The sequence below is a fragment of the Merops nubicus genome, unplaced genomic scaffold (genome assembly GCF_000691845.1).
Source record: "Merops nubicus isolate BGI_N331 unplaced genomic scaffold, ASM69184v1 scaffold2789, whole genome shotgun sequence".
Classification (NCBI taxonomy): domain Eukaryota; kingdom Metazoa; phylum Chordata; class Aves; order Coraciiformes; family Meropidae; genus Merops; species Merops nubicus.
The window spans coordinates 40,934-60,610 of NW_008632860.1; the positions used below are offsets into that span (position 1 = coordinate 40,934).

Here is a 19,677-nt window from a genome sequence, read left to right on the forward strand (position 1 = left end):
ACTTGAAATACCAGGAGGCAGAAATGCAAACACGCAGGAGCAGTAACTGGATATTATGCTCTCTACTGATGTGAAGATAGTGAAATGTTAACGGCAGTGTCAGTTCTGGTGCTATGGTGAACTGTAGCCTGATGCAAGAAACAGGTCATCATCTGAACGCTCACTTGGAATAAACCTCACCCTTTCATCTTTTGCACTGCTAGTATCAGATCCTGCTTCCACTTCAGCAGTTGGGTTTTGCCACTGTCTTCAATGGGATCAGGATTTCACTGGGGGCTCACTGATCAAAATGCAAAGCTGCAGATATCTCCTGCATGGGATGAATCCCCACAGGGAAAATTTGTCTGCATTTTTATTCATGTGGAGCATTTTAAGACTTTCATTTACACAGTTCATTCAATAATAATGTGTGTGCTGTATAATGGGGTACCTGATTAAGCATGCTTAGGTGCTTTGCTGGAGCAGGGCCATTTCTAGAATTTGAAGGTTCACTATGATAATGCCCTCAAAACATACAAGCTAGTTTGGGGAATTTTTCACCTGAGTTAATGGGCTTAATTAGGATCAGCATAAAAGGTCACATTTCCTATGGGATATTTGGAAATGTCTTTGCTTTTCTTTCTTTTTAGCCTCAGTTCCTATAGAAATTAGGTTGAGAAGGTCACAATGTTGTAGGCTTATTAGTCTGTCTATGAAACCCTCCAGTAACTTTTAAACTGGCTGCCAATCTCACATGAATTAGTCAGGAAAGATAACAGCCTAAAGTTCTGTTCCGAAAGTTCCATAAAGAGGTAGAAGGGCAGAGCAAGGAGAGTTTCTTCATACATGTACTGACATAAAGGCTCATTCTCTGATCTACCAGGGACTCCTGAGTGAAGGATACTATGAACTACAGCAGAGCTTCAACCCAGACTGAGGTGTGCTTTAGATACCAGAAAACTGAGTCATGAATGCAGGAGTCTGAAAGAAATGCTTAAGAAGTTACTTGATGGGGTCTCGGGAAGGAGAAAAAAACAAAGGAAAAAAAATTCTAAAGAAAATCTCCCAAATCCTAACATCCATTTTGGTTTTGAAAAATAAGAAGTTGAAGATTCTGGGATTTCTTCTCCATCTATTTTTTCACATTTTTATCCATGTTTCCCCCTAAAAACATTACACAGGGACTGTATTCAGAACATATTTTAGCAACTGTGACTGGCCACTGTTTCACTTTGTAGAGTACAGTTTATACAGTAATGCCCAAACATTATCTTTATTCTTCTGATTGCTCATGATTTCAGCATGAGATTATAAAACTCTCTTCTCATCTTAAGAGTGTTCCCTTTCAGACCAGCACAGCATCGAACTGTAGTTTGTTATTACTCTTCACATTTCAGCATGTAAGTTCAAAGACTTCTGCCACCACTGCTTTCAGCCTGCGAATTTTCTTACAGGCACTGATTTAACTCTGTGGAAAAACTGGAAGGAGTTTCTCCGTGCAAGGACTTTTTGTGTACAAAAATGCAATCGATACACTGCCAAAGCCTTGTATTATCAAGTGGCATGTATTTCATGTACCCTGGAAGTGAAAAGCCTGTTTAGTACAATCTGTGTCCTTTGTAATGGCAGACTGAAGACAAATGATTTTATTTGAGGAACATCTGAATCCCATTGATTAGCTTGATGACTACAGAACAGGAAAGCTGCCAGATACAGAGGAACCTGGGCATGTCCATAAGGGAGTGGAGCAAACAAGAAAATTACGATATGTAGGTTTTTTTTTAACTTTGTCCCAAATGTTTTCATTTGGAAAATGTGGACACTTAAATTTCTAAGTTTCTTTAACTGACTGGTCAGTTAATCAGCATATTGTTCTCATCTTCTGAAGGCAAGCAGAGAAGGGTTTTAAAAGTAAAAAAAAATGTATTGTTAAATTATAAATAATCAATAAAATCATAGAATCATTTAGGTTGGAAAAGACCTTTAAGATCATTAAGTCCGACCATTAATCTAACTCTACCAAGTCCACTGCTAAACCACATCCCTAAGCACCACATTCACACAACTGTTAAAAGCATCCAGAGATGGTGATTCAACCACTTCCCTGGGCAGCCTGTTCCAGTCCTTGATAAACCTTTCTGTGAAGAAAGTCTTCCCAGTATCCAAAGAAAACCTCGCCTGGTGCAACTTGAGACCGTTTCCTCTTGTCCTACCAGTTGTTACATGTGAGAAGAGACCTGCACCCTCCTCTCTACAACCTCCTTTCAGATAGTTGTAGAGAGCAGTAAGGTCTCCTCTGAGCCTCCTTTTCCTCAGACTGAACAGCCCCAGTCTCCCCAGCTGCTCTTCGTAAGACTTGTGCTTCAAATATTCCCATATGTTGTGTTTAATTGAAATAAGATTTAAAACAAACAAACAAACAAAACCACACAAAAAAACCCCAAACAACTCAACAAAAACCTGCATATTTTTTGAGGAGAAAGTAGGATAAGTTCTACCTGGTAGAAAAGGAAATGTTAAATCAGTACTCGGAAATCACACAAATCTGAGAGACAGGTAGTGCCCAAAAAGGGTTTCAGAATAAAACGAAAATACCAATGCATTTGTGCAACAGTCCCCAAAGTAGTGTCTACTTCCAGGAATACCAGGAAGTGATACAGGCTGGCCTTTCCACAGCCCTTGGCAGTCCTGTGAGGCTGTCTGCAGAGCAAATAAAGAGTCTTAGCTCTTAGCTTATCATTTTAGCTTCCAAAATGCTCTTATAAGTGAAAGTCAAGTAAAGAATGTTCTTATTTTGAACTTGGAGCCAGTAGATTAATTTTTCTTACAGCCTTTATCATTCTTACATAGTTCTTCATAAATTCTTATAAATTAAGAAGTCTAAGAATTTGTAAATTCTTACATTCAAGTCTTAACTCTTACACCTATAGACACACCTTATAAACAGAGCTGTTGTACATTTTCACTTAGTCAAGAAAAAAATGTAAATATTTATCCATTAATTTTAATGTTTTTACAAATCTAAAAACTATTTATTTTTTACCTTCCTGTCAAGTGAAAAAATTGAAAGAAACAATCATGGGAGAGAAAAGAATAATGCTAACCTACATGTTTTAAACATCAGATACCACCAATAATTTTCTTTAGATGCTTACAGTGAAACTATCAGCTGTTTGTTTGCTCTAACAGGTAAGTAGATACTCGCTAACCAGTCCTTCAATGTTTATGATCAGTTACCATGTATTTAGCAACTTTATTTTCACATTTTAATCACAATAGTCTTAAAAGAAAAAAAAAATATTTGCCTGTCATAGTCCTCCTCTCTCATTCTCTCCTTAGTCTTCTTTTGTTTTAGGTCTTTGTCCTCCATTAAACTCCACCTTTGCTTATGGTACAGTAGGTTGAAAAGTAATTCTTTTATCCATGCCAGGAACCAATTATGGAATCCACAAAAGGAGCTGACAAAAGAGACTCTGTCTCCACTCTCAGCCTTTTGCTCCCTCAGGCCCTAAAACCCAGAACTAAATGTGCATGGCCAGAATTCTCACTTTCTTAGAATAAAGCAGGCAGGCGTTTTAGTCAGTGTTTACTGACTTAGAAGTGGTAGCATGAAAAGCTGGGTATGAGCATCTCTAAGGATGGACAAGTACCTTAGTACAATTATTATCAGCTACCTGGAACACAGATTAGAATACAAAATTTTTCACCCATTTGCCTTCTGTAGCTCCTTGTTCATTGCCTGTATTGTAATTGGTATGATCTTCAAATCTACAAAACTCAATGCCATTTCAAATACCAGCCTTCCAGTTTGATTTGGCCCATACACAGGGTGTAAATCAAACATAATTTCAAAATCATATATTAACGTTCTCACGCCCCCCCACCTCCCCACGTGCACGTAGTTGGCTGGACACAAGACGTTAAAGCATTAAGTCTCTCCATTTGTATGGGTGTGATGACTTCATCATATTCCACTGTTCAAGTACAACAGAGCATGCCACTCAGTTGTTAAAGGAACAGCTCACATAGTTAAATTGCTCTTACGTTCACTAAGGAAAACAGGGAATTTGGTTTCACTTAGAACAAACATTGATAATTTATCCACATACCACTTGGATTGTACCGGAGGGCTGCAAAGGAATTAGAAGAGAAATGTCTTTACATTTAGCCAGAACGTGAAGCTAAGGTTTATTCCACACTCTATGAAATAGGTAAATAACCATTTAGGAACATAAATGTCAGGAAATGAGGCTAGAAAGACTATTTGATTCACTGGAGTCCAGCCTCACACAATTACAGTAGGACTGACTTTTGGCTCAAAATCTCCAAATTCACAGGTATTATTTCCAATACAGGCAGGCAGACAGTAGAGTGAACATATAAGGGAATACAAAATACCCCCTTTCCAACTGGTATTACCTTTACTCAGAGGACTGAGTCTCCATCGTCAGAACTTTCTCAAGGCATGAGAAAATGAATCAGACTGCGTGAACCAAATTCACAATTTTCTTATTGGTACTGAACAGGAAAAAAAAAAAAATCCATGTTCAAGGAATATTCAAGGGTTATAAAGCACTCAGTAGTTGATGCCTACTCAGTGTGTTATCAGCTTCTGAAGCAGTACATTCTTGCTACTGGGCTTGATCTTTTCAACAGGCTTTTACCACTTGAAGTCACAGAAGAATATGTAATAAATACGGAATAAAGCAGCTGATTCTTAAATAGAAAAATACAAGATTGCTTTCCCCCTTGTCCACCTCAGCAAATATCATCAGAGTTTATTACATGTCAGTTCTTCTGGACAAAAAAAATAATTAAGTCACTTTTTGTTCTGTCAACTTTCTACCAATTTTAGCAGTAGAATTCTTTAGCCATGCAGGTGCTATACAGATGCTTATCTGCATAGTGTACATGAGATAACTGAGCAAGAAGTGTGTAAACAGTAACAGCACATTTATCCCGCTGTCCTTGAGGGGGGAGTTCATAGTTTTGCAATGACATTAGAAAACAACATGGCTGTAATTTTTGAGGAATGGAATAAGTTACAACTGTCTTCTAAAATAACATGTATTTTAGTATGGAAAGTTAAATGGTGCCTACTGCATGTACTAAATATATATTGAGAGTCACGGTAGTGACTGAAAGCCAAGTTTGGAAGACAGAACTGGTGTCTTATATGCACACACATGGCCCAGCTCTCACAAAGAGGCCCTTTTATACTGGGATGGAACAATAAAGAGGGCTTCAAGTGGCTATAAACATAAATGATGAGTGTATGAGAATCACGACCACAGATTTTACTTTACAAATGCAGACTACAGGGACAGATGATGGGCATATGATAGATTCCATGGCCATATGTTTAATAAATAAATGCATCATAGGCCTTTGCAATTCATCATACAATTCGGACTAGATTATTTCTCTAGCAATCACTCTACCTTCGGCATTTGTTTGAGCACTAGATGCCATGGACAGCTTTAAATAGTTACAGTTAAAAATTAACAAAAAGAGAAATATTTCCTTTTTCTATTAATATATTTAGAATATTCTCTCCACAGTTTACCTGCCCAGAAAAAGTTTCACTTCTGGGCCAGCAGCACATTGTCTAAAGATAAAAATGGAATGAATTAAAAGTTTGGTATTCTACAGCCCTGTCACTGGAAAAGAAGAAAATGCAGCTGCTCAGTGAGAAAGACAACATTAATTTCTCAAAGATTTCAATGTTAAGGAAAAAAAGAAAGCATTACATGTACAAAAGACATTTAAGGACACCTGGAGAGTCTCTTGAATCCTAGATTTTAGTCTCTGCAAGGCTGAATTGCTAGTAACAAAATCATTTGTCTGTGAAATAAGATGGATATTAAAGCAACCTGCGCATGCTTTTAAAGTGCTAAAACTCAAGCTTATAAACCTTTCTAGCTGAACATGTCTTTCTTTCTATATTGGCACTAATCCTGACCTGCTCCTATGCACTTGGTTCTTAAGCACATGCATCACACATACGCACTAATTTCTACAGCTTGGACACGGCTGCCGTAGCTATACAGGCAATATCTATCCAATACAATAGCCAACCCAACATCCCCAAACCTTTTGCAAGAACACAGAGTAAAAATTTGTGCTTAAGTCTGGAAGATGCCATCATGGTGACATCACCTGCAAATGTGCATTTATCTTCATTTTCCTAATTGTAATGAAACTAATTTTAAAATCACAGAATCATAGAATCCTTCAGGTTGGAAGAGACCTCCAAGATCATCAAGTCCAACCATTAAGCCAACACTACTAAATCCTCTGCTAAAACAGATCTGAATCTGTCAGGGTTGGAAGGGACCACAAGTGTCTAGGAAAAATGATTATTGACAAAACAACTCAATAAACTCAATTTGACTTTATGGCATTGTTAAACAACTGAAAATCTTTGCTTAACTGTTAGCTTAAAATTTATCTTTAGCATTATTCTTACCTGCTACCTGCTGCACATATGTGGCACCATCGGCTCCCTCTGGTGGTCAACATAAAAATGTTTTATATGGCTAGTCAGCAAAATCTCTGCACCAGGAAGCTTTATCTGTTTCTAATTAATTTGATTTTGTAGGGGTTGAGCATATACATCAGGTATCAGAGTGGATTTAACCATCAATTATACACCTCTCCTTATTTCCAAGAGCACTTAATGCCACCGACATTGGAGTTGTAATACTGGAATTTGTTTTGAATTGTAAGCTGTCTGTGCATTTATTTGTCCTCCTGAAAGAGCTCAATAATATTTTCCAATTTGGGTGCCTTTTTTTTTTTTTCCTTATTTGTTTTTCACCCCAGGCATCTTAATACAAAGGATATTATTTAAGCAATGCTGTCTAGTAGTGCAGACAACTCCTGAAGGTCAAAGCATTTTGGTGAAAAATTGTAGTATAAGTCAGTTTGTTATCAACTTCTCCATGTCATTCTCATTACTCTTCTAATGTCTCCATGGTTAAAATAAAAGGAGTAAAACCAAGCCAATGTCCTTTTGCATCACTACTAACTTAAGATGCCATCAAGCTGACCTAAACTGACATTTCTTCCTCTCACTAAAAAATGACAGAAAAACTCTCATTCTGTTCCAGAAGATCAACCAAGGCAACACTAGAAATCCTGGGTTGAAGCCTGAACAAGTAGGGATTCCCCAGCTGCACCCTGGCACTGAGCTGATGCTCACGAACCAAACTCCCAGTGAGCTGATGTTCCCGAAATCACACTTAGCTTGAACACCCTAGCCCTTACACACACACTGCTGATGAATTAACAGTTGTGAAACAGTATCTGCGCAATTCCACAAAATAGATTTGGATTTAATGAGTCACTGAAGGTTCCTTCCCACATTGTGTATAGTACTGGGAGGTTTTGAACACACTAAAATTATAGTATAAGTAGAATTTCTTAAGATTAAGATGATTTCTTGTAAAGATAAAACTATTTTTCTTCTATTTTAAAAATTCTGTTTAACACTATATATGCACCTGGTACTTGTGAAATTGTAAGAAACAAACTATATGAACTAGAATAAGCAAAGTAATTTTTTTTTAAACCTGGAATGGCAGAGCTGGCTGCCTTAAATCAGTCATTAAAATATTTTACATAGAAATTTCACAAAAAAAGTTAATTCCTATATTTTCAGAGATAAATTTTGCATTTTAATTTTTTTTTTTTTTAAAAAAAGTAAAGTAAGCGTGAACAATGATTTTGAGTTCTCACCTACAGCTTTTAAGAGTTTGAGAAGACCACCTGTAAAGAGACAGCTTTTCACAGCAAATTGGTCACCCATGTAGAGAGGGGTTATAGTTGTGTTCATTCAAAGCAAGGAAACGTTTTCATCACAAATGTAATTTTGTTGAAAACTAAAGCCTTCTTTAAGCTAAACTAGTGTAAATGCAAAGAACTGCCTTTACAATACACTGTACTTCTACATCATACTCAATATAAAAAAGCTTTGTTTCATCACTTCATTATTCCATTTTTACACTAGTCCGAACTTCACAGGGCATGTAACTCTGTGGAGTTACAAACAGGATGTAAATAGAGTAATGAAAATGGGTACATTATGTTCTTAATCTTCACATTGTGAACACCTAGTTTCTTTTATTTTTGTTTTGTTTTGTTTTGTTTGTTTGTTTTGTTTTGTTTTGTTTTGTTTTTAAGAGAAGACTTACAATTAAACCATTGTCCTGTCTCAAGAAGCTATTACAAAGTACCTGGCAGTGCAGAGAGTTCAATTCTACTCCAGTTTTATTAGAAGAACCTTAGGGTATTAAGGATACTTTCGGAAGCATCACTTAAAACTTATTAACTACATGTCGTATTTGTATTAAAAACTGTCAAACCCCTTTTTAGTCATGTTTCACATTATCTGTAGGAGTGCTTTGCTTTCTTATTCTCCACTTTGCCTACCTGGAAAGGATTCAAGATGAACATGATTATTTGCTTGAGGGTAAAACAATAACTTTTCATCATTTAAATTAGAGTTATGTATTGCAACTTACTAATTTAAATAACATAAACGTCCTAAATCACAGTACATGTGAGGTCAGAACAGTTCTGGGTGTGTGCACCATTGCAACTCATAAACCCTATGTTTATTGTTCAGAATGATTAAAAATACACGTCTTATGGGCTGTTCACATGAAGAACTTTCTTCAGTGCAAGTTTAGTTTTATTTTTTTGGCTAAGTACATCCCTATAGCTGGTATTTTATATTGTAATTCACTGATTATTCCTATCACAAGTGTAAAAAGGAGACTTGTGGAACGAGATTTATCTTGAGCAAACAGTGTTTGCATCTTTTGTTACAGAAATAGAACACACACCTTGACTTCCATAGGATGTCTCCAGCATCAAGATAAAATTAATCATACTAAGCAGCAGGATGAAAGCAGAAGCAAAGTCTATGAATCAGTGCATTTGGTATCGGTTCTCAGTATTTCTTTTAGGCCCCTTATAGATCCAACAGATCTTTCTGTTTCTTTTTTTCTTGGCAGCTTGATTGATAGCCAAGATATAGAAAGAATCTTGCACTTCCACTTGACTAGGCCGTGCCCAGTTCTAGTTTTGTTACAAAGGAACAAAACATAGGCAATGAAGGCAAAACAGAATATATCAAAGACTGAAAAGTGTTACACCTAGGCTAACAGAAAAACAAAACAAAACAAAAATGTTTTTAGGAAGTTTTCATTAAATCTTTAGGCAGTATTGAAAGTAAGACACCCCGCCCCAAAAACACACTAATCGAAACACCAAATCAAATTAAACCGTGGCTCAAAATAAAGAGATTCTTTTTAACAGAAACAGACAAATGTATGGATAATCTTTCTGAGGCTGATATATAGGCTGGTATAACACAGCATTCAGTTCTGGAGCATACATCTCACAAATGAGTATGAACCACAGCCAAAAATAATCAATAGTAATTAAAAGAGAATGTGCAAGTTCAAAAAGAAAGGAAGCCAAAATCTCGATCAGAAAAAAAAGGTTCTTTTCCAGCAGGGGAGGAAGGAAGGCAACAGAAGAATCAGGGTAGCAGAGGCAACAGGAGGTTCAGAGGTATGAAGGTCATAGGAAGAGGCAAGGTCTGTCAGACGCGCTTGGTGTATGAAGGAAATGATGCACAACAGTAAACTGTTGAGGGAAAAGAGTAAAGGATAAAATTATAAATACTGTGTAGGTCAGAGAGCAGAATGGTTAGCATGCTTAGCAATGTTAAAGAATCAGATGCCCAAAGCAGGCGTAGGTGCATGGGCACATGTATTAAACTTCAGAATCCCACAGATGCTCTAAGACAAACTCCCTGGGTTCACACACCCTAACTCGATCCCAACAGCACAACACCTGCTGATATGCAGTGTGTCTATGAATTCGGATTTACTTGACCTGAATTTTAGTTCCTCAGAAGGTACAAGATAGACGAGGATGGAGATTCAATTTAATTTCTTAGCCTCAAATCAGGCTGGATGAACAAGAGGAGTGATGGCAGTACAAGCCTCCGAAGTCACACTTGCAAGTTTTCCTGCTTTAAAGACCATCTCTAACAAAGAAAAGGCTGAGTCACTTGACAGATGCTTGCTGAGGCAGTGCACTATGACAGGGTAGCAAAATTCCCTACTGAGAAGCCTGCAGGTCTCAATTAATTTAGAAACACATGTAAGAAAATGTAGTTTTCCCCTGTGAGTTTCTCTACCCATTTTTGCTTCAAGTTAACCATGTCCAAACCTTAAAGACCATCCCTAATGACTGTGAAAGACTAGATATATATCTAAGGTGGCTGAAGAAATATGACCAAATTGCTTGTGAAAATGCCAGATTTTGTCAACTGACTTGTATTACCTGTTAATATATTAATGATATAATGAAAAACGTCAATATTAGGTATGGGGACACGGCTCTTTCTTTTCTGTTCTCCTTGCTCATGAAAATTAACCTGGTATCACCCATCTACTAGTAGCATATGTGCCATCTATTCAAAATAACTGGGAATTGCTTCATCCCTTTCAAACGTTATAGTTAAGCATTGGTGGTTTATTTTGATCTATAGTTAAAAACAAAAACACATTCAAATAATTACTTTACTTCTTTAAAGAGGGAATACTTTGGAAAATTAAAAATCAATCAGTTGGCAGGCCCTTACCTAATGCAAACCCTGAGTTCCCTAGTACTTTATCCAGTGTCAGCGTGAAGAATTAACTTCAGGATCTCACTCTACAAGAAGGTGACCTGTTTATTCCTCTTGAAACAGCTTTTAATTTCTTACTGCATTTCTTAATGACAGTTCATGAAAAGCTAAATAAAGGGCTAATCATGGAGGTTCATAGGAACATTGCATTTATTCTAATGAGATAGCTGAAAACATTTCAAGGCAGCATGGTTTAGTTGATTGTCTAGGTGCAGTGATCTTTCAAAATATGCGTTCTTTACCTGAGGTAAGCAAGCACAGAGCTCACTATTGACTCATTTATCAGGAACGTCACAAGCTGTGTGACATAACCATAGGCTAAGCAACAGAGGTGCATTGCCAAAGCACAGTCAAATTACAGGCCATGAACAATCTGGTTAGTAAGATAAGGAAGGAGAAAGGATCCCATAAACATATCATTTTCCACATGCACACAACATGCAGCTAAGGGTCTACCAGACCCAAAGTTTAGAGGAAAGGTCACGTAATGAGAATAGAAAGGTTAAAGAACAAAAAGTGTGAGGAACAATCATACTCTTTTTTGTGGAAGATATTCTTACCATTACAGTTAGAAAAGCCCAAATATTTTATGAAAAAGGCCCTATTAATGAATGACTTACACTCCGTGTAAGTTTGGAAAACTCCATGAAGAGAGATTATCACCATCCTCTAAGAAATTAAAATTCTTTGCTAGCTGGGAAGGAGTGCGGGTTGAGGTACAGTGCCCCACAGACAGGTGGCAGATCATAAGGAACAAGAATTTAAACTCCATACAATCACAAAATTTTAATTTCTGAATCGGAGTCTTATCTTGTGAAAGACAAAAGGCTGCTGACATTCACCACTCAGCAAAGGAAGACCACAATCCTCATAAGAGGAAGCTCTTTTGATAGTGATTTGAGAAAAAAACTTGCTTTTCATCAATAGCTGGCATCAGCAGCTTATCCTCCGTCCCACCTTGCTGTATGAGAAAACACATTTACTGAGGTTAGAGTCAGGAAGACTGAAAGTTTTGTTGTTCTTTGAATCTACCATCAAGGTCCTATTTGCACTGATTAAGATGTTCTCAGGCAATAAAAACCATCATTGCAAAACTCTGCTCTTATGCTGCTCAATCACCACCATATCCAAGCACCTCTCAGAATGGCATTAGCAATATAATCAGCGTGCCATACATGCTGCTTTCCTCCATGAGTACATCTACACACATTTCTCGTGTGTAAATCTATATGTGTATATTTAACTAGGTGGAGCACCGCAGAGTTACAAAGCTAGATTTGTCCCTGTCCAACACTGATGCTAAAATTAAGTACACACTAAGCACTAAATAAACGCTATTCTTCTGCTCTCAGTAAACTGGGGATAACTCATGTTATGTTTCCATGTACAAGCTTAATCAAATTCTTTTGGCTGAGATATTATGTTTGTTTAAGAGCAAATGATCAGACTGATAAAATCAGAGCAGCATTGATTAAAGGGTATTTGATCACGAAGGTAGATCAGGAAAGCATTGCAAAATAACAGTGGTAGAAACTCATATGAAGCAGAAGTATTAATGCAAAGAAGGCCACAATGGATTTTTAATAAAACATTGTAGGCAAGCTGATGCTATCTAGCAAAAAAAAAAAAAAAAAAAAAATACGTATGACCTGATTTCTGTGCATAGGCTGCTGAAAATAAATTAGGGTTAATCCTCAGTAAGATTCAGGTTTGACATTAGCATGGATCTCCTTAATTTCCTTCTCTGCCCCCCAATAAAACTTGTCAATCTGTATTACCTCATCACATATTTGAAAAATAATCCTTTAGGTTTAGCTAGTATCCAACAGCAAACACACCAACATTAATGTACCGGAGTAAATGCTATCTGCAGAATAATTATGGTAAAGAAAATGTCTGGGAAAAAGATATTTTGTCAAATTAGCAGCTAATGGAAACATTTCTCTAAGCCATCATTGGGAGACACCCTTGTAACCTTCAAAGGAAGTGTGTTCATGAGATGCCATAATGTGCACAGCTTTGCTGCCTTTACAGGATCTACATGGGTGTGCAGGGCAAGCCCACAGGGAACATAATACATGATCAAAGACTTGGATTGTGTACAAAGATTTAAAGGCAGCCAACGGATAAGCAAGAAAAAGTAGCATGAAAACATGCTTTTCACAAATACACAAGGATGTGGAAAATGCCGTATATCTTTGTCTGGTAACTGTTAGGCCCTAAGGGAAAAAGCACACAAGGGTCTATCCAGAGATGGCAAGGAAGATGTACCCATTAGGACAGGAAGGCCTTTAAAAATATACAGCTCCTGTAAATGGTTTAGTTTCCTAAGGGAGACACCCTGTAGTTTTTAAACTAGACTGATAGATCTATTGACTTTCAAAGAAACTCATTTCTGCAGAGATACAAAACATGTTAGTACAAAAAAACACACATTAATACAAGACAACAGAAGTTTGCTTCAAGCTGCACAAAGTCACAAGGTTTGATGGTTCTTTTTAAACGCTTCCATACAATGGCCATGTATCATCTGCAAAACTCCAAACAAGTGTTTTGTTTACTTTATATTAATTAGTTACACTGCATTGGGCATTTTAAAAGACAACAAGCTGGAAAAAAAACAGGGAAAAGCCAGACATGTATATCTAGAGAGCAGAGAGGAAAGTCTGGAAAAAAACTACTCCTGAGAGTAACCATCAAAAGAGTGGAAATGTAAATACATGTATTTTCAAACATACGTTTCGGTACCAGCTCTGTTGGTGCTGCAACATCTGCTTCTCTGTAACAGATTGTGGGATCCACAATGTCTCTGTCAGGAGGAGGGTAAGGTGGGGGTGGGGGTATCACTAACTGGGGTGGACCACGAGCTGTGCCTCTAGGAGGCTTTTGTGGCACCTGCCGTCCATCACCTACAGGGGGATCAATTGAAGTTACTTCATTGCAAGATAATGATTGCTCTTTTCATTGTTATTTTTTAAACACACACTGATTTTTTCTTACCCATACCCAAAGTCTTTTTGGATCTAATTCTGCTCTTATTTACCTCCAAATAATTAAGGGAGAAGAAAAAGCTAGGTATCTTTTAAATCAACAGCAATGGGACTAGAACTGAGCCCAGCGCATACATGCACATCACAACTACCAGAATTACCTGTTTTGGCAGACTAAGAAAGAGAAAATGAAGAGTTTTAATAAAATATAAAAAAAAAAAGCTATGTAAGGAACTGTGGAAAATGTGTTTTATTTTTATCTTCTTAATTGCCAAACTGCCTGAATTTGTTGACCTCTAGGATACTTTACCTGATTACTTTGCTGACTGAGAGAAAGAGGAAGACGCCTCAGGTTAGTGTTTTGAAGTAGGTATATTGTCAGGTTTTTCTTTTCTTTTTCTGAGTATGTTTTTTATTATTTTGACATTGTAGAGAAGCAGATGATTAAGTGGTTTAAGCTATCAAAGGAAATGCTTGTAACTTTGGCTGGGGGTTTATTGCAATACTAGGTGCAGTAACTAAATAAACACATGCACCTTTGCACTATACCCTATTAAACTTTTTCAACATTAAAAAAGCTGCTGGTGGTCTGTAGTGTCTAGACCTAGAGCTATTGCAATGTGGAAAGTCCTTAGAGGCTGAAAGTGCACTGAGGAACCACGACTACCTGTTTGCTCTGCTCTTATACCCTGCCTTACACATGTGCTGGTGTCATTGCTGAAGACAGATGCTGGCAGAGACACACCTCTGGTCTGATCCGTTCTGATCACTCCTATATTCTTTGGCTCATGCTCTGGTGCTGCCGAGAAGGGAAACAGCAATAAGAAGGAGCAAAAATTATTTTCATTATGATTTTCTACTTAGTCACTAGCTTCCAGAGTTTCAGGACACAATTTAATGCTGGCAAATGTGCAAACCCTTTTTTTACTGCTTTGAGAAATCTCAGCACAATACTTTGGGGTCACAGTAAGTGATTCAGCATTAAATACTGAAGTGAGTTTGGCAGATTGAGAGTATTTTTGACAAGATCTTTTGCTTTGATTCATGCAGCTAACCTGGGAGATACATAGGTAACTTTAATCCTTCTTCCATCATCCATTCCTATTTTTTTATTCCAGCACGTTTTTCTGCCTTGCTACAGTCTTTCTTTTTTCACAGCTTCTCTCTCTTGCTTTCAGAGCCATCTGTGCTTTCTCATCATTTTCTTGCAAGGGCCCCAAAGAAAGACTCTTTTACCAACCTTCACTTGCTGTAACATTTTTTCTTGTTAATGAACACATTCATTCAAGAAGTAGCAGAAAACAAAAAGTACCGATGACAGGGCTACTGTGGGACCAGTTCTTTGTCAGTGTAAAATAATAAGGCTCCATTAAAGTACATGATACTACAGAAGCCTACCTTAGCAGAGTCTGGCCAGCTAGCACTTATGTACACAGTACTGAACAGACTACAAGTGGTTCTGCTCTGCTTTATTTTATCTGTAACATTCCAAGCACTGATATAAAATAAAATGAACACTTACAAAAAGTTAAAGCACCAAATGTCATCAGTAAGTGACCAGCAGTAGGGCAAAGCATGAGAATTGACACACTGTGACATTTGCAATGGTTAAAAGTAAATCAATTTGCTGAAAACTCCTGTGTTACATGGCAAAGAGATAACATTCCCCTTAGAGGGTTTAAATAAGAGATGTCAATGGAGTCATACATGTCACAAGATAATGGACTCCTGCTGCTGCATAAATGCTGAGGCATTAAATGTGAAGCATTTACTGAAAATACATGTTGAAACAAAGCCAAGAGGCTCCTTTCTAAACTGTGAGGCATTTGTAATGTAAGCAATTATGTATGACAGGATGTCATATCTGTATGTCTTAGGCACTTTATGAAGCATCAGGTCAAAGGCATGAACTGAAGTGCACTGAGTGTATTACAGCACTTGAAGAATGATTCTCTTAATGTACTGAAAAATGACTTCTAATATGTGGGGTTATTATCTCATATCTTTACTCACTATAAAATCACTTTGTTTGCTAAAAAGCATAATCCTGGGGTCCTCACTCGGGCACAGCTCCCATCAATGTAAATAAGCTAGCAGTCTCAGAACAACAGAGACCTGGAAAAATGTTTTTCAGTCTTCCTGTACAACAGTAAATGCGGTGTTACGTACAACTGAAGGCTAGAGTTTCTTTTGTCATCCCCAGCTATATATGGCATTCCTCTGAAAGCAACAGTTTTTTTCTTCCACTGGTTAGCTAAAGATTCAGCAGAGACTGATTTAGAATAAAACAGAGGACTAAACTCAAAAGAAAAAGTTTACTGAATATGGTCAGTTGATGTCAATCTGTTGGGAGGACTACAGGAAAGGGAAATGTCTTCAGGATTTAGGAATGTGAGAAGATACTGAACCAGCTTCACCATGCTTCAGTTCTAGCAGAACCCCATGGCTTGAGATGCATTCATTATTTCCTGGCCAATCTCCATTTACTACCATTTCCATTTACTATTTCTGCATTTCCATCAAAACCATCATGACCTTAAAGATGTCCTATAGGCCCAAGGCTTGTGCTTTTAGATACCCAGATTCTACAAAACATATAAACTATCCAATGAGTGTTATGTACCTTTTACTACCCTGTGGTACTCTGAATGGTGACCTTCAAAGAAGAGGTAGTATAGACACACATATTTCCAGACTTTCATTCTGCAGAGCAACGTGTTTTTTTTCCCAAGTTATGAAAGTTTCCGAACTCACAGCATAACAGAATTAAGGAAACTTCTAACAATGAGCACTGAAAGCACATGCACAGGATTACACAGGAGAAAAGAACACCCCTCACCCATTGTGCTCTTCCTCTTGTCCTCCCTCTCTTCTGTCCTATTTGGCATGGCAGGAGTGGGTGGAGCAGATGCAGTTGGTGGAAGAGGGGCACGCCTCTTCTTTTTCTGTAAATCATTTAGGGATGCTCCTTGTGAAACCTAGCAAAGTTGAAAAACAGGTACAGTAAAGGATTTGTTTTGTTGATGTTGTAAATTGTCAGTAACAAAAAAAAGGCGATTGTCATATGACCTAATTTCTCAGCACAGTACATTTATAATGAGCATTTATAGTGACAACAGGATATTAAAAAGACCGATCAGAAGAGGTATTGTAATACTGCATGCAGAGAAGGAGAGGGACAAGAACTGCAGATGAATGTTACCACAGAAATACCAGCCTGGTAGACATTTGATGGTTCTAGTAAAACGCAACTAGAGAGCCCACCACCCAGCAACACACAGCGTGACACTATGTGTGTTGTTAAGTTTGAGCCATGACATGATCTTGTTTTTCCATTGGTTTCTTGAGACTTTAAATTATGGTTAAATACTCCAATCAGGGAACAAACTCCCCCTCATTTATTTTCCTCTCAAATTCTTAAACTTCAAGGACTTCTGAGAGAGGAATCAGAACTGAAAGTTTGCTTGCATGATGATATGAGCTCATGCTGTGCTCTAGTTATGTCTACTGGACTTCACAGATGTACTTTTGAAGATCTGTAACACCTTGGCTTCCAATAATTGCAACATGCTGGTTGGCAAGCCAAGACTTCATTATTGTTTACACTGCTTTTAAGAATATGAAAAAAAATTTATTACAAGTAACTTGGCTTTCACTGGGTTGCAGAATATTTTCTGTAGCTTTGTGGAACTTCGCTCCATTTCCTTTTTCAGGAAAAATAATAAAACCAAAACCATGTAGGAAAACCTGCTGAATTTTTACATCTGAAAGGCAATGACAACACCAGTCAGAGCCAGGCTTAGCTGAGGCAGAGGGTAATGGAGCTACCCACACACGGCATACTGTTGGCATTCCTCAGTCTTCACTTGCAGGACTTCATCACTCCAACTGTCCTGATACTCCCCTAAAGCTGAAGCTATCTAATATAGAGAACTGCCTGCTAGTTTTCTAATATTTCAAAGGCTTAAACAAAAATAACTTTCCTTTAATCCAGAGGATTAAGGAATCCCTAAAATACACTTGCTGTGGGAGTTTTCATTGAACAAACAGTAGCCTCACACTGCTCAAAGCCACTATCAGAGTTTAGAGAAAAGGCACTCATTTATATGTGTCATTTCCTAGGCTGAGTGAAAACTCTGAGAATAAGTGAATTTGACAAAGAATAGGACATGAACAGAACCTGCCCTCCCTTAGCCTTGCTTCTTAAAAGCACTCAGGAGAGTCTTGGGTTATAAACCACAAACATTCAGTTCCCACCGTTCAGGATAATGCTTTAACCACTGTGCCACTTGACAACTGGACACTCTCCTCCCCTTCTTGGTGAACCTGCATCCTGCTCATAAGGAAACTCAGTAGTAATTGTACTGAACATAGAGCATGTTAACCAGGATGAGCTGCAGCTTTGTAGCAAAAGATTTCTGTAAAATGGAATGAACAGTAAGTGGGAAATAAAGGTGTCCTGATCTTACACCCTGCTACCATGGTTTATTTCTGCATTTTATGTTAAATGTCCGCTGGATATAGTGCGTGACTAAAGCCAGTAAGGCCAATCTAGATAAAGTTAGGCATAGTAAATGAGTAAGAATGTTAATAGCGACTAGTGATTTTGCAGACTTCAATTTTGGTCACCAAACTTCATGGAATTCGAAAAACCAGGCTTATAATTAGACATTTTAAGTCTAAAAAATTAGACATAATCAGAAAAGAGTACCAAGCCAAACATTCAGGAATGTATAAAGCAAAATTTTAGAGCTCTTCTGAAAAACTTTTGCCCAGCGTTGTGGTGGTGTTGCTCCATATTAAGATGGGGCAGCTGTCCAGATGAAGAAAATGCCTGCCAGTGGTGAGGAACTGACTATGACTGAAGCTGAATCTGACTACAGTCTCCAAAATTCAATAGCTATGGAGAATCTGAATCATCTGGGACACAGCATAGGAACTTCCCCAACATTTCATAAGCTCAAGTCACAACTTTTGAGGTTATTTCATGGCAGTTTGCAGCTTGTGTCTCTCCAGACATAAAGGTCATTTTACTAGAGAATAAAAAATGGATGAACTGGTGATGTCCAGTCACAGAGATCACTGATCACCCTTCCCCAAGTTCTGAATGAGTAAAGGCTGCAGTTCAGTATAGTCAAATTGCTCAAAGACTACTGCTTTACTAACAAGAAAGCCTCCTTGTTGAAGTTCAGCTTATCTTTTTCAGCTCTATGCATTCTTTAGTTGAATCTTTTGATGAACATTAGATAGATGTATGGGTGAACACACTGCTATGGCTAAAGAAAAGGCTAAAAAACAGGTAGTGTACAGCTGCAGTAATGCAAGTTTGGTTAAACACATACAAAACAATACTTTTATGATACAGTCAGCTAAGTGCAGTATACTTCACAAACACCACAAAGAAGATGAAGAGCTTGTTTAAAGCCAGCCACACTACAATGTATATAAGAAATGTCTAGTTAAAGAACAAGTCATAAAAATAGTTAAAAGTAGTCCTTTAACGACAGCTTCAGTAAACCTACAAGGCTAAACATAAACAAAAAGAAAAATCTGTTTCTTTCTTGCAATTGTATATACCAAAACAATAGAACTTGAAAATAATTTGTTATGGCTGGCTGCTTCTTTTATAAAGAAATCAAGCCTTAACAATATCATCTGAAGTAATTTCCTATCCAAACTCTATAACAGGAGGCCCTCTCTGAGCACAACAGAATATGTCCTAGTCATAACATTTGTGCTTCACCTATGTAGCATTTTTAACTGAAAGAAATTATTAGATCAGCTTCTATTATGTAATGAATACATATTAATGAGAGTTCTCTGACCATAATTGATTTCATTAACTGCGCTAGACATGAATAAATTGGGCTAAAAGGACCTAAAAGTGGGCTAAAAGTCAGATACTCTCTTCTGTTCCATATCCTTATGCATTGATAAGACACATGATGCAAAAAAAATTTCCATTTAATTCATGTCGCAGCTCACGTACAGTTTAAAAAT

At 37.5% G+C, this 19,677-nt stretch overlaps 1 protein-coding gene across 1 annotated transcript in view; it reads right to left on the reverse strand.

The window, feature by feature from the left end:
* Window positions 1-19,677, reverse strand: part of COBL (cordon-bleu WH2 repeat protein) — a 109,661-nt gene that overhangs the window by 27,457 nt on the left and 62,527 nt on the right. The window contains exons 8-9 of the mRNA XM_008948017.1: window positions 16,517-16,655; window positions 13,426-13,596 (exon numbers count right to left, since the gene is read on the reverse strand). Coding sequence (XP_008946265.1) covers window positions 13,426-13,596; window positions 16,517-16,655 — 310 coding nt within the window. The remainder of the gene's footprint in view (window positions 1-13,425; window positions 13,597-16,516; window positions 16,656-19,677) is intronic.